The 15,236-nt window shown below is 40.8% G+C and overlaps 1 protein-coding gene across 1 annotated transcript in view; it reads right to left on the bottom strand.

Moving 5' to 3' along the window:
* GPC4 (glypican 4) overlaps positions 1-15,236 on the bottom strand; it is a 155,485-nt gene that overhangs the window by 7,898 nt on the left and 132,351 nt on the right. Inside the window, exon 4 of the mRNA XM_037821118.1 lies at positions 10,425-10,590. Coding sequence (XP_037677046.1) covers positions 10,425-10,590 — 166 coding nt within the window. The remainder of the gene's footprint in view (positions 1-10,424; positions 10,591-15,236) is intronic.

Genomic DNA, 15,236 nt, shown 5'->3' on the forward strand with positions numbered 1-15,236 from the left:
GAAGCGGGTATTTGGGTTTATATTTTAAACTCAAGGTTTCATGTAACTAACCTTGTACAAAACCTAGTCCAAGGTGTTTCAACTATTTGGATCCATCTTGATGATGGCTGACAAGACTTTAACATTTACTAAAGGGTCGCAATTCAAGGCAAAGTCTATGCAGTTAAAGAGAAGAGAGGGAAGCTATGGCAGCATGAAAGCCGATTTGGAAACCTATCCTGAGTCTCCTAAAGGGTCTAGTCCAACTACGTTATTTCAGTGCCTGGGATACCAGCATTGGGCACCCCCACCCCACACCCCCCGCCAGACCCCAGCAACAAAGCACCCCCTTCTCACTAGGGAAAGCCACTCCTTTTGCATTGTGCCGCTGATAATCAGAAACCCACATCTTCAGCCTCCCCAACCTGACTGGGAGAACAAAAGGCAGTTTTCTGACTTAACCCCAAGATCTTATTTAAAGAAGGGGGGAGAAAAGCCCTTGACCATTCATTAACTGCAGTCATTTAAAAAGGAAGCAAAATTCCTTGCAAATAAAAAAATATATAGCAGAGGCATGTAAATTGGGACCGAGTTCTACAACTTCAGAGCAGATTAATTAGACCCTTGTGGAAAATTCACGAAAATGAACAGGAGATTAACAATGTCTACTACTCCTGGCCTCTTATACCAACTTCTTAGAAATAAAGACTATTATACCCATTAAGTTAAAAATGAAGTTTAGATACAATTATTTACCTCCTATTCCTCCTCCCCCCCACCCCAAATATCATTTGAAATAACTGGGGAAAGTCAATTCAGAAATCTTATCAATTTCCAATAGGGTTTAATTTTGTTTCTTCAAAAACAACAAATTAATTTTTAAAAACACACAAGAGACTGGTGAGCTGTATGTTTTAGTTACTCCTCCAGGAAAGTAGGTAAAAAGCCAGGAACTGCGTGGACTGGACACCACAGAGCAATCTGTCTTTGGGCATACTTCATACAACACTCATGAAAACGTGGAACTGCTGAGATCAGCGAAATCTGTAAGTTTTTGCGGCCAGGGGACCCGCGCCCCTCCCTGCCAGGCTCAGTCCCGGGGGAGGAGGGGCTGTCAGCTCCAGGAAGGAGAAGGGAGAATTGCAGTGGCTGCTCTTATCGGAAACTCATTCTACTGATTCAAACTCCAACCATAGATAGACTGAGACCAGACACCAGAGACTCTGAGAGCAGCCAGCCCAGCAGAGAGGAGACAGGCATAGAAAAAAAACAACACGAAAAACTCCAAAATAAAAGCAGAGGATTTTTGGAGTTCTGGTGAACACAGAAAGGGGAAGGGCGGAGATCAGGCCTTGAGGCGCATATGCAAATCCCGAAGCAAGGCTGATCTCTCTGCCCTGTGCATCTTTCCTTAATGGCCCTGGTTGCTTTGTCTATTAGCATTTCAATAACCCATTAGATCTCTGAGGAGGGCCGTTTTTTTTTTTTTTGTTTTTTTTTTTTAAATCCTTTTTGCTTTTTCTAAAACAATTACTCTAAGAAGCTCAATACAGAAAGCTTCAAAGAATTGAAATTTGGGCACGTCAAGTCAAGAGCAGAACTAAGAGAGCTCTGAGACAAAAGGCAATAATCCAGTGGCTGAGAAAATTCACTAAACAACACAACTTCCCAAGGAAAGGGGGGTGTCCGCTCACAGCCACCATCCTGGTGGACAGGAAACACTCCTGCCCATCGCCAGCCCCATAGCCCAGAGCTGCCCCAGACAACCCAGTGTGACGGAAGTGCTTCAAATAACAGGCACACACCACAAAACTGGGCGTGGACATTAGCCTTCCCTGCAACCTCAGCTGAATGTCCCAGAGCTGGGAAGGGGGAGCAGTGTGAATTAACAGAGCCCCATTCAGCCATCATTTGAGCAGACTGGGAGCCTCCCAACACAGCCCAGCAGCCCAGAACTGCCCTGGGGGGACGGCACTCACCTGTGACATAGCACAGTCATCCCTCAACAGAGGACCCGGAGTGCACAGCCTGGAAGAGGGGCCCACTTGCAAGTCTCAGGAGCCATACGCCAATACCAAAGACTTGTGAGTCAGTGGCAGAGACAAACTGTGGCAGGACTGAACTGAAGGATTAGACTATTGCAGTAGCTTTAAAACTCTAGGATCATCAGGGAGATTTGATTGTTAGGGCCACCCCCCCTCCCCGACTGCCCAGAAACACGCCCCACATACAGGGCAGGCAACACCAACTACACACGCAAGCTTGGTACACCAATTGGGCCCCACAAGACTCACTCCCCCACTCACCAAAAAGGCTAAGCAGGGGAGATCTGGCTTGTGGAGAACAGGTGGCTCGTGGACACCACCTGCTGGTTAGTTAGAGAAAGTGTACTCCACGAAGCTGTAGATCTGATAAATTAGAGATAAGGACTTCAACTGGTCTACAAACCCTAAAAGAACCCTATCAAGTTCAGCAAATGCCAAGAGGCCAAAAACAACAGAAAATTATAAAGCATATGAAAAAACCAGACGATATGGATAACCCAAGCCCAAGCACCCAAATCAAAAGACCAGAAGAGACACACCTAGAGCAGCTACTCAAAGAACTAAAGATGAACAATGAGACCATAGTACGGGATATGAAGGAAATCAAGAAGACCCTAGAAGAGCATAAAGAAGACATTGCAAGACTAAATAAAAAAATGGATGATCTTATGGAAATTAAAGAAACTGTTGACCAAATTAAAAAGATTCTGGACACTCATAGTACAAGACTAGAGGAAGTTGAACAACGAATCAGTGACCTGGAAGATGACAGAATGGAAAATGAAAGCATAAAAGAAAGAATGGGGAAAAAAATTGAAAAACTCGAAATGGACCTCAGGGATATGATAGATAATATGAAACGTCCGAATATAAGACTCATTGGTGTCCCAGAAGGGGAAGAAAAGGGTAAAGGTCTAGGAAGAGTATTCAAAGAAATTGTTGGGGAAAACTTCCCAAATCTTCTAAACAACATAAATACACAAATCATAAATGCTCAGCGAACTCCAAATAGAATAAATCCAAAAAAACCCACTCCGAGACATATACTGATCACACTGTCAAACATAGAAGAGAAGGAGCAAGTTCTGAAAGCAGCAAGAGAAAAGCAATTCACCACATACAAAGGAAACAGCATAAGACTAAGTAGTGACTACTCAGCAGCCACCATGGAGGCGAGAAGGCAGTGGCACGATATATTTAAAATTCTGAGTGAGAGGAATTTCCAGCCAAGAATACTTTATCCAGCAAAGCTCTCCTTCAAATTTGAGGGAGAGCTTAAATTTTTCACAGACAAAGAAATGCTGAGAGAATTTGCTAACAAGAGACCTGCCCTACTGGAGATACTCAAGGGAGCCCTACAGACAGAGAAACAAAGACAGGACAGAGAGACTTGGAGAAAGGTTCAGTACTAAAGAGATTCGGTATGGGTACAATAAAGGATATTAATAGAGAGAGGGAAAAATATGGCAAACATAATCCAAAGGATAAGATGGCCGATTCAAGAAATGCCTTCACGGTTTTAACGTTGAATGTAAATGGATTAAACTCCCCAATTAAAAGATATAGATTCGCAGAATGGATCAAAAACAATGAACCATCAATATGTTGCATACAAGAGACTCATCTTAGACACAGGGACACAAAGAAACTGAAAGTGAAAGGATGGAAAAAAATATTTCATGCAAGCTACAGCCAAAAGAAAGCAGGTGTAGCAATATTAATCTCAGATAAAATAGACTTCAAATGCAGGGATGTTTTGAGAGACAAAGAAGGCCACTACATACTAATAAAAGGGGCAATTCAACAAGAAGAAATAACAATCGTAAATGTCTATGCACCCAATCAAGGTGCCACAAAATACATGAGGGAAACATTGGCAAAACTAAAGGAAGCAATTGATGTTTCCACAATAATTGTGGGAGACTTCAACACATCACTCTCTCCTATAGATAGATCAACCAGACAGAAGACCAATAAGGAAATTGAAAACCTAAACAATCTGATAAACGAATTAGATTTAACAGACATCTACAGGACATTACATCCCAAATCACCAGGATACACATACTTTTCTAGTGCTCACGGAACTTTCTCCAGAATAGATCATATGCTGGGACATAAAACAAGCCTCAATAAATTTAAAAAGATTGAAATTATTCAAAGCACATTCTCTGACCACAATGGAATACAATTAGAAGTCAATAACCATCAGAGACTTAGAAAATTCACAAATACCTGGAGGTTAAACAACACACTCCTAAACAATCAGTGGGTTAAAGAAGAAATAGCAAGAGAAATTGCTAAATATATAGAGACGAATGAAAAGGAGAACACAACATACCAAAACCTATGGGATGCAGCAAAAGCAGTGCTAAGGGGGAAATTTATAGCACTAAACGCATATATTAAAAAGGAAGAAAGAGCCAAAATCAAAGAACTAATGGATCAACTGAAGAAGCTAGAAAATGAACAGCAAACCAATCCTAAACCAAGTACAAGAAAAGAAATAACAAGGATTAAAGCAGAAATAAATGACATAGAGAACAAAAAAACAATAGAAAGGATAAATATCACCAAAAGTTGGTTCTTTGAGAAGATCAACAAGATTGACAAGCCCCTAGCTAGACTGACAAAATCAAAAAGAGAGAAGACCCATATAAACAAAATAATGAATGAAAAAGGTGACATAACTGCAGATCCTGAAGAAATTAAAAAAATTATAAGAGGATATTATGAACAACTGTATGGCAACAAACTGGATAATGTAGAAGAAATGGACAATTTCCTGGAAACATATGAACAACCTAGACTGACCAGAGAAGAAATAGAAGACCTCAACCAACCCATCACAAGCAAAGAGATCCAATCAGTCATCAAAAATCTTCCCACAAATAAATGCCCAGGGCCAGATGGCTTCACAGGGGAATTCTACCAAACTTTCCAGAAAGAACTGACACCAATCTTACTCAAACTCTTTCAAAACATTGAAAAAAATGGAACACTACCTAACTCATTTTATGAAGCTAACATCAATCTAATACCAAAACCAGGCAAAGATGCTACAAAAAAGAAAAACTACCGGCCAATCTCCCTAATGAATATAGATGCAAAAATCCTCAACAAAATACTTGCAAATCGAATCCAAAGACACATTAAAAAAATCATACACCATGACCAAGTGGGGTTCATTCCAGGCATGCAAGGATGGTTCAACATAAGAAAAACAATCAATGTATTACAACACATTAACAAGTCAAAAGGGAAAAATCAATTGATCATCTCAATAGATGCTGAAAAAGCATTTGACAAAATCCAACATCTCTTTTTGATAAAAACACTTCAAAAGGTAGGAATTGAAGGAAACTTCCTCAACATGATAAAGAGCATATATGAAAAACCCACAGCCAGCATAGTACTCAACGGTGAGAGACTGAAAGCCTTCCCTCTAAGATCAGGAACAAGACAAGGATGCCCGCTGTCACCACTGTTATTCAACATTGTGCTGGAAGTGCTAGCCAGGGCAATCCGGCAAGACAAAGAAATAAAAGGCATCCAAATTGGAAAAGAAGAAGTAAAACTGTCATTGTTTGCAGATGATATGATCTTATATCTAGAAAACCCTGAGAAATCAACGATACACCTACTAGAGCTAATAAACAAATTTAGCAAAGTAGCGGGATACAAGATTAATGCACATAAGTCAGTCATGTTTCTATATGCTAGAAATGAACAAACTGAAGAGACACTCAAGAAAAAGATACCATTTTCAATAGCAACTAAAAAAATCAAGTACCTAGGAATAAACTTAACCAAAGATGTAAAAGACCTATACAAAGAAAACTACATAACTCTACTAAAAGAAATAGAAGGGGACCTTAAAAGATGGAAAAATATTCCATGTTCATGGATAGGAAGGCTAAATGTCATTAAGATGTCAATTCTACCCAAACTCATCTACAGATTCAATGCAATCCCAATCAAAATTCCAACAACCTACTTTGCAGACTTGGAAAAGCTAGTTATCAAATTTATTTGGAAAGGGAAGATGCCTCGAATTGCTAAAGACACTCTAAAAAAGAAAAACGAAGTGGGAGGACTTACACTCCCTGACTTTGAAGCTTATTATAAAGCCACAGTTGCCAAAACAGCATGGTACTGGCACAAAGATAGACATATAGATCAATGGAATCGAATTGAGAATTCAGAGATAGACCCTCAGATCTATGGCCGACTGATCTTTGATAAGGCCCCCAAAGCCACCGAACTGAGCCATAATGGTCTTTTCAACAAATGGGGCTGGGAGAGTTGGATATCCATATCCAAAAGAATGAAAGAGGACCCCTACCTCACCCCCTACACAAAAATTAACTCAAAATGGACCAAAGATCTCAATATAAAAGAAAGTACCATAAAACTCCTAGAAGATAATGTAGGAAAACATCTTCAAGACCTTGTATTAGGAGGCCACTTCCTAGACTTTACACCCAAAGCACAAGCAACAAAAGAGAAAATAGATAAATGGGAACTCCTCAAGCTTAGAAGTTTCTGCACCTCAAAGGAATTTCTCAAAAAGGTAAAGAGGCAGCCAACTCAATGGGAAAAAATTTTTGGAAACCATGTATCTGACAAAAGACTGATATCTTGCATATACAAAGAAATCCTACAACTCAATGACAATAGTACAGACGGCCCAATTATAAAATGGGCAAAAGATATGAAAAGACAGTTCTCTGAAGAGGAAATACAAATGGCCAAGAAACACATGAAAAAATGTTCAGCTTCACTAGCTATTAGAGAGATGCAAATTAAGACCACAATGAGATACCATCTAACACCGGTTAGAATGGCTGCCATTAAACAAACAGGAAACTACAAATGCTGGAGGGGATGTGGAGAAATTGGAACTCTTATTCATTGTTGGTGGGACTGTATAATGGTTCAGCCACTCTGGAAGTCAGTCTGGCAGTTCCTTAGAAAACTAGATATAGAGCTACCATTCGATCCAGCGATTGCACTTCTCGGTATATACCCGGAAGATCGGAAAGCAGTGACACGAACAGATATCTGCACGCCAATGTTCATAGCAGCATTATTCACAATTGCCAAGAGATGGAAACAACCCAAATATCCTTCAACAGATGAGTGGATAAATAAAATGTGGTATATACACACGATGGAATACTACGCGGCAGTAAGAAGGAACGATCTGGTGAAACATATGACAACATGGATGAACCTTGAAGACATAATGCTGAGCGAAATAAGCCAGGCACAAAAAGAGAAATATTATATGCTACCACTAATGTGAACTTTGAAAAATGTAAAACAAATGGTTTATAATGTAGAATGTAGGGGAACTAGCAGTAGAGAGCAATTAAGGAAGGGGGAACAATAATCCAAGAAGAACAGATAAGCTATTTAACGTTCTGGGGATGCCCAGAAATGACTATGGTCTGTTAATTTCTGATGGATGTAGTAGGAACAAGTTCACTGAAATGTTGCTATATTATGTAACTTTCTTGGGGTAAAGTAGGAACATGTTGGAAGTTAAGCAGTTATCTTAGGTTAGTTGTCTTTTTCTTACTCCCTTGCTATGGTCTCTTTGAAATGTTCTTTTATTGTATGTTTGTTTTCTTTTTAACTTTTTTTTTCATACAGTTGAATTGAAAAAAGAAGGGAAAGTTAAAAAAAAAAAAAAAGAAAGAAAAAAGACAAACAAGGAAAAAAAAAAAAAAAGATGTAGTGCCCCCTTGAGGAGCCTGTGGAGAATGCAGGGGTATTCGCCTACCCCACCTCCATGGTTGCTAACATGACCACAGACATAGGGGACTGGTGGTTTGATGGGCTGAGCCCTCTACCATAAGTTTTACCCTTGGGAAGATGGTTGCTGCAAAGGAGAGGCTAGGCCTCCCTGTATTTGTGCCTAAGAGTCTCCTCCTGAATGCCTCTTTGTTGCTCAGATGTGGCCCTCTCTCTCTGGCTAAGCCAACTTGAAAGGTGAAATCACTGCCCTCCCCCCTACGTGGGATCAGACACCCAGGGAAGTGAATCTCCCTGGCAACGTGGAATATGACTCCCGGGGAGGAATGTAGACCCGGCATCGTGGGATGGAGAACATCTTCTTGACCAAAAGGGGGATGTGAAAGGAAATGAAATAAGCTTCAGTGGCAGAGAGATTCCAAAACGAGCCGAGAGATCACTCTGGTGGGCACTCTTACGCACACTTTAGACAACCTTTTTTAGGTTCTAAAGAATTGGGGTAGCTGGTGGTGGATACCTGAAACTATTAAACTACAACCCAGAACCCATGAATCTCGAAGACAGTTGTATAAAAATGTAGCTTATGAGGGGTGACAGTGGGATTGGGAATGCCATAAGGACCAAACTCCACTTTGTCTAGTTTATGGATGGATGTGTAGAAAAGTAGGGGAAGCAAACAAACAGACAAAGGTACCTAGTGTTCTTTTTTACTTCAATTGCTCTTTTTCACTCTAATTATTATTCTTGTTATTTTTGTGTGTGTGCTAATGAAGGTGTCAGGGATTGATTTAGGTGATGAATGTACAACTATGTAATGGTACTGCAAACAATCGAAAGTACAATTTGTTTTGTATGAAAAAAAAAAAATAAATGCAAACATTCTCAACAAAAAAAAAAAAAAAAAAAACACACAAGAACGATGACTGCAAGTAAGTTCTCCTTGTATTATGATATTAATCGAGCAAGTCGGAGTATGGTTTTGATTTGATATGGACCTGCAAACTCTTGGAAAAAGATGGAGAAGAATTTGTATTCTATTACAAGGAGGTGAAGACTTTAGTTATACTTTCTGCAGGACCTGTTAGGCTAATAGAATAGTAAAAGGGACATGCCCCTCTGCCCTTTATTTCTGACATGTCTGTACAGACTAGCAAACCTGGATTGCTGCCACGTACAAGTTTTTACACTACATGGCAAATTCCGCTCCTTTGCCTGGAGAAGTAGGGCATTACAGGGGGAAGTGAAAAGAGCAACCAACTTAAAAAATGAATTTAGCAAAAGTGAATTGCCAACTTGATATTTTGGTGTGGGGAGGAGGGTGGTATTTAAAAAGAGAGAGAAAAAGAATAAACAACTACTTTAGATCAGGAAATGCCACGAGCTTTCACTTCCATGGGAAATATTTATGAAGCAACAATTTCTCCCATGGCTTCATTCCGGGCACGATGTGCCATTTGTGTGTGTGTGTGTGTGTGTGTGTGTGTGTTTGCTGTTGTTATGCCTTTCCTTTCATGGGATTCTGTTTTTCCTGTGTGTAAAGATTTTTTTTCAGGTCTTCCAGCTTTGAGCTATTTAGGCTACAATTGTGCCGAAGTGCTTAATATTCACATCCTTTTATTTTTTTTTCCTGCAGCAGTGTTCTCAAGAAGCAGTTGGAGCCAATTTATTGATGCACGTTCAAACAGAGTTAATATAGTAATTAGCTCTCATGCAGACTAAAAAGCATTTCCCAAACCCCACCCTCCTCCCAAAAAGAAAAACAAGCCAGCAAATTGCATGCATGTTCCCATGATTTGGACAAATAAGTGAAAAATCGGTGCTTATAAAGACACTCAAATTCTGCAATTATGCAAATGAGACGGGGGTGGTGGTGGGGGGCTTTGTTTTTGTGAGCTCTTATTATGTGTGTGCCATCCCATGGCACACAGTGCAAAGGGCTCCAACACCAGTCACTGATGTTTCAGTACTAATATATGCACGTAGTAGGCATCGAGTTAGCTGATGACTGGCTGTTTAAATGAAGGGCCTTTCCCACAAATCATAATTAACCCTCTTATAAAGGGGCCACTTCTCGTAAACTGCTGTCTGGGCTCCAGTAATGGTTTTCTAGGTAGAAGGTATACGTGGGAACACTTATCTCTAAAATCATCAGGGCAAAAGTCCTTCCACTCGCACCAGAGCAGTCTAGTATTGCTAAATCATCTGACAGAAACCCCTAAATTTCCACAATCGGATTTTCCCCTGATCCAAACATCAAAAGGGTATCTGGCCAGTTTGCAGATGATTTGGTTGCAGTATAACCACCATAAGTTTAAAAGCCACTTTCACAGCTCAGTGAGGGCTGGACTCCAGCATTTACATGGTTACAAGCCTATGATGCATAACTAAAACTGACCTTCAGGGGGAAAATATCAAAAAGTTTATTTTCTTGTTATTAAAACTCGGTAGTCACCGTGCCTAATGTCTTCAGAAAATGCCACCATTAGTTCAAAGGAACGTTTACTTGTAGAACGGTATGAACTCTGAGCACAGTTAAGACGCCGGTAAACATTAGAAGATGAACAGAAATTCTGTAGCTGGCAATTAGCAACGTTCCTGTTACTATCTCCAGTGCCACAGACACATCAATCGTGTGCTCACCTATGAAATTGTTCCACTCGAAATCGAGGTCCCCTTGGTTGGCCAGGCAGCCTCTCATGATGTTGGAGCAGTAGTTGTAACATGGCTTCACACTCACAAGACCCTGGCAGTGGGAGCAGTAGATCATCTTCAACAAGGCCTGGGTACACTGGACTGTGGGATTTACCTAAGGAGTCCCAAGCAAAAGACAGGCGGTGGGAGTTAAGATGGACACAGCAGTTGCAAGTCTGCCAAGTTGACATTCAAGGACTTGGCCAGGAACTTAACAGAATGAGTTGTGACTGACCACAATTAGCAGGCCCGGACGGCCTCCTGAAGGGGTGAATGAGGAAAGGGAAGGTGTGTGCTGGGGAGAGGAGGGGCAAGGGGGCAGACATAGGACATTACCTCAAATACACCAAGATGCACATATCTCCCACCCTGTAAACTCCCACCAATCCTCCCTCCCTCAGTCCCTTCCACGCAGGCACACGTGCAGTATACACACACACATACACAAACCCAGCCCCCAACCACACACACTCATTTTAAATTGCTCAATTATTTCAAAGTCTTCGGAAACACAAGGTCAGTAGCGGAGGCTACCTTCATTTGTTCACCAAGCATGGCCTACTATGACCTCTACCATCCCTGTGTTTGTCTTTCCCAAACTGGAACACAATCACATCTTCTCAAACACACCGACTATAAGACCGCCCTTTGAACCTTAACCCCACATTCAAGGTTTAGAAGTGTGAACTCTGTCCCAAGAACTGTACAGAAGGTAAAATTAATGTATTCTACATGGCAGAATATCCATAAAACTTTACTCATATAACTTAAAAATCTGGGGGAACACGACGGCCTTCCAAGATTTGGGAGCAGTATAGCCCAGAGTGTTCTGGGGTGGAAGAGGTAGGTCTTTGGTTCAATTTTGAAGGAGTTAGATTGAGGTGATCAAATGAAGAGAGACCATCCCAGGTAAGGAGAATGAAATGAACAAAAGCTAAAAGAATATACTGAGCATAACCATGACATCTTGCAATGGAGATGAGGAATTGTGTGAAATAAGGTTTAGGGCCCCATTTTAGAAGGGCTATACCACCAAGCAGGAACTGAGACATCATAAGGCAGGACACAGGGACCTATTACAAGTTCACAAGGAGGGGAAATAACAAATAAGAAAGCAATACCGAAGTCTGCCAAGAAATGGGACAACGTTTGATCTTCCTAGTTCTGTAAGTTGGAACAAATGATTGTCCTTGTTCTATAAGTTGAAACTATCTAGACCTTGGACAAACTGATTCCAGTCTGTCATTCATTTCCATCAATGCTTAGAAATGATCATGGCTTGGTATCACATGCTGAGAGTTAATTAAATATTCCCTAGTCTTCTCATTTTCTCTGCCCCATTTTCCTCCTTTGGGGTTAGTAGCAGAAGATTAGTATATTGCTCTCTATCGGTACCAACCAGTTCTGCAAACATAGACTTTTGAAACCTGATCCCAAGGAAGGGAACAAATACTGGGATGTGGGACAGCCTGGCAATGTACTTTACCAGCTCTGGAGTGTCACTTTGGAAACTACTTATCAACAATGCCCTTAGCAACAGGAACAGGGCATTATTACTGTCAGGAGAAAACCAATACGGTCAGGCACCTATCTGATGTATACACACACACATACACATATCCCAAACAGAACTCAAGCCTAAAAGCAGTGGGGGCATCCAACAGTAACATGATAATTGTATATAGTGATGTCAACATTCCCGACAAAGAATTAAGGATTTTCCAGTTTTAACCAATCCCAAATGTTTTCCTAGGCACTACATTAGTCGTTTTAACTATGTATTAATGTGCAGTAAAACTTGGCTAACCAATACCCTGGAGGAACATCCCTTCTGCATAGCTAGGTTTTCTGGATAGCTGAAAGTTCAGTCCTTTAAAGTCACAGATTGCTAGGACTTTGGTACTTGTCTGCCCCCTCATTTACAGATGCACAAACAGGCCTGGAGAGGGGAGGTGGCCCGAAAATTGGATGATCCTAGAAGTCTTAGAGTTGGAAGGGCTCCATGGTGACCACTGAGTGCAGGGCTCACAATTAAAAGATAAGAAATCCAAAGCCCAAGAGATTAAGTGACTTGCTGATAGTCACCCAGATATTGCACCTTGTCAAACATTCGTGTCAAAAAGATTTCCCAGACATATGACATTTCCCTGCCTTCTTAAATAGAAGATGTGGCACTCTAATCTCAGACATCCTTTCTTTTCTTCTTTTTTTACGCTGGGTCCCACATTGGAGATTGCTAAATGGCTGGATTTTAGAGGGGTAAACAATTATTATGCAATGACTATGAAAAAAATGAGAGCAGCACTTAGCATTTGTGGAATATTACGCTTGCAATAAGACAATGTCCTAGTAAGAGATGTAGAAAGCTAAAGTGTCAGCCAATGGCTACTGTGCGCCTATTACGTGGAGGGATTATTCTGGAATCTATTTGTGATTTACATAGAAAGGCAAGTAAGGATTTCTATGTTAGAATATGGAGCCAGTTCTACAAAACAAAGACATTCCAAAGTGTTATGGACCTTTTTAGGAAATAAGATAAACAAATTTAAACCCAAGGTAGTTTTATTCAAGAAATATTTTTTCAAGGGAATCTTTTCCCATTTCTTTTTTGTTAAAAACCTAGGAAACAGTCCATTGTACTCTTAGTTCAATTGCAAGTCAACTCTTTTCTGCAGTACACTGTATAAGTACCCTCTCTTAAAAGAGGCTGATGGAGGCTTGGCACAGAGCCAACCCATACCCCAGGGCCAATTCTTGGTCCCAGTTATGAAGGGAGCAGAGTAAACCTAGTGCATACAGTGGGAGTATGTAAGTCTGGCCCAATCTGTCTGGTAGTGGCCTGTGGGACTCACCATCCCAGAACTTGCCCTGTATGTAAAGACAGTTCACTGAGCTCTTTTCCAGAACACAGTAGAAGAGCAGTCAATTGGCTGCCTGGGCCGAGGGATTAAAAAAAAATAGGCTGATGGAGGTTCAAGTTTTAAAACCAGAGACAACACTAAATGACACAGTCGAGTTTTATTAAAGGAAGATTATGAAGCTGGGTTGGTGGAATTTTTCCATTTCATTCTTGGGCTAAGTAGTGCTCATGCTCTGCACATGATTTGTTGTATAACTACTAGAAAGGATCATAAGGAACTCAGCTATAACATGCTATGGTGACACTAACTAATACCAGAACTGGAAAGAGAGATGGGGAGGCTATAAGAAAACTGGGATGAGAAAGGACACAGGAAATACCCAAGTTAGAGAAAATCTGCCATTCATCTCACAACCACAAATCAGACCAGACCACCACGCACAATGTCATATGAAGGGAATTCAGAACCTGGGAAGCAAGATCCTAGTGTGGGATTGAGGCCCTGGTAGAAAGAGGAAGGGTTTTTAAAACAGTCATGAAATCTAAAGATGCAGGAGTCCCCTGTGATGTGTCATCTCCCACAGAGGAAGTGTTAGTAATGCCAACCACTGCCCAGGCCTTGGTCCCCACCCTCACTGTCCTGACAAAGATGGTGGACCAAGGACTGGCTCTGCCTTTTGCCTATAGACTAATCCAGTGGGTAAACAAAAAGGCAGTTTCTCTTCTGGAATCTTCAAGGGCCTCTTAGTAAGAAGTGGTATAGGTTGGTGAAAGCGTCAGACATGCCACTGCCTGGGGGAAGAAAAGCAAAAAAGTGCTTCATTTCAAATTCTCTTGTGTTTCTGGTACAAGTCCAAGAACTCCTTGATCCAGTGGTGGATCTTGCGGTCATACTTTTGATATGGCAGGCACTGATGTTCCTTCATAAGCTCTTGACGGTCTCTCTGCCATACCAGGGGTGAACCTTTTGCCCGTAACTAAATGTAACAGTTATACTTTGTTCTGGGGCTTTGTTGATTTTGAATATAAACTCAAGCTCATTCACATTCTAATCCCTTGTACTCTCAAAAATTAATTACTTCTCTTGAGATCCCAAATAACTTTTTATTTACTGAAGTAGATTTACTCCAGGAGACCCAAGACCAAGTAGAGATTATGCCACACGAGTATTACAAACAAGGGTAATACAAACAAGGGTAACTCGACTCCAAGTTCTTCCTTTAATCCTCGGTAATGTATTTATTCTCTATGGCATGGGAGAGCACTTAAAATAATCAATCTGATTGCTGCTTTGAGGCACAGCTCTTGACTAAGGTTTGAGATGTTTTCCTTTTTGTTTAGAAGGCTCTTGTTGAGCCCAGATGTCAATGGATTCCAGAATCCTTGGGGCTGGGGTAGGGGTAGGGGTGAGAGTCATGACTGCTTTTACAAAAGTCATATTTTTCAGACCTATATAAGAGATTAAATAGCTCTCAAAACGTTATGAAGAAAGAACAGGAAAAAGGAAAACTGTAAGTTCCTCCCTTCCCTCTTTCAACCACTAACACACAGAATGGTTTAATGGTCTCAGAAAAAGCTTCTTTTGCTTTTATGGTTTCCTGGTCACGAAGGACTTGATATAAAGATTCATGGGGAAAACATTCTGTTCCATGACAGAGTTAATTGTCTACTGATAGCTGACATTTGATAACAGTACATGCAGTCACTCATTTAAGCCTCAAAATGATCATACAAGGCAAGTATTGCAGTCTCATTTCACAGGCGAGGAAGTGGAGACTTAAAGAAACATACCAGGTCCTCCAGTAAATGGCAGAACTAGGATTTGAACACAGGCAGTTTGGTTCCAGCTAAATGGCTTCTTTTCTGTAGTAGACTTTAGGGAACTTGAGGGCAGCACTTGG

The sequence above is a fragment of the Choloepus didactylus genome, chromosome X (genome assembly GCF_015220235.1).
Source record: "Choloepus didactylus isolate mChoDid1 chromosome X, mChoDid1.pri, whole genome shotgun sequence".
NCBI classification, from domain to species: Eukaryota; Metazoa; Chordata; class Mammalia; order Pilosa; family Megalonychidae; genus Choloepus; species Choloepus didactylus.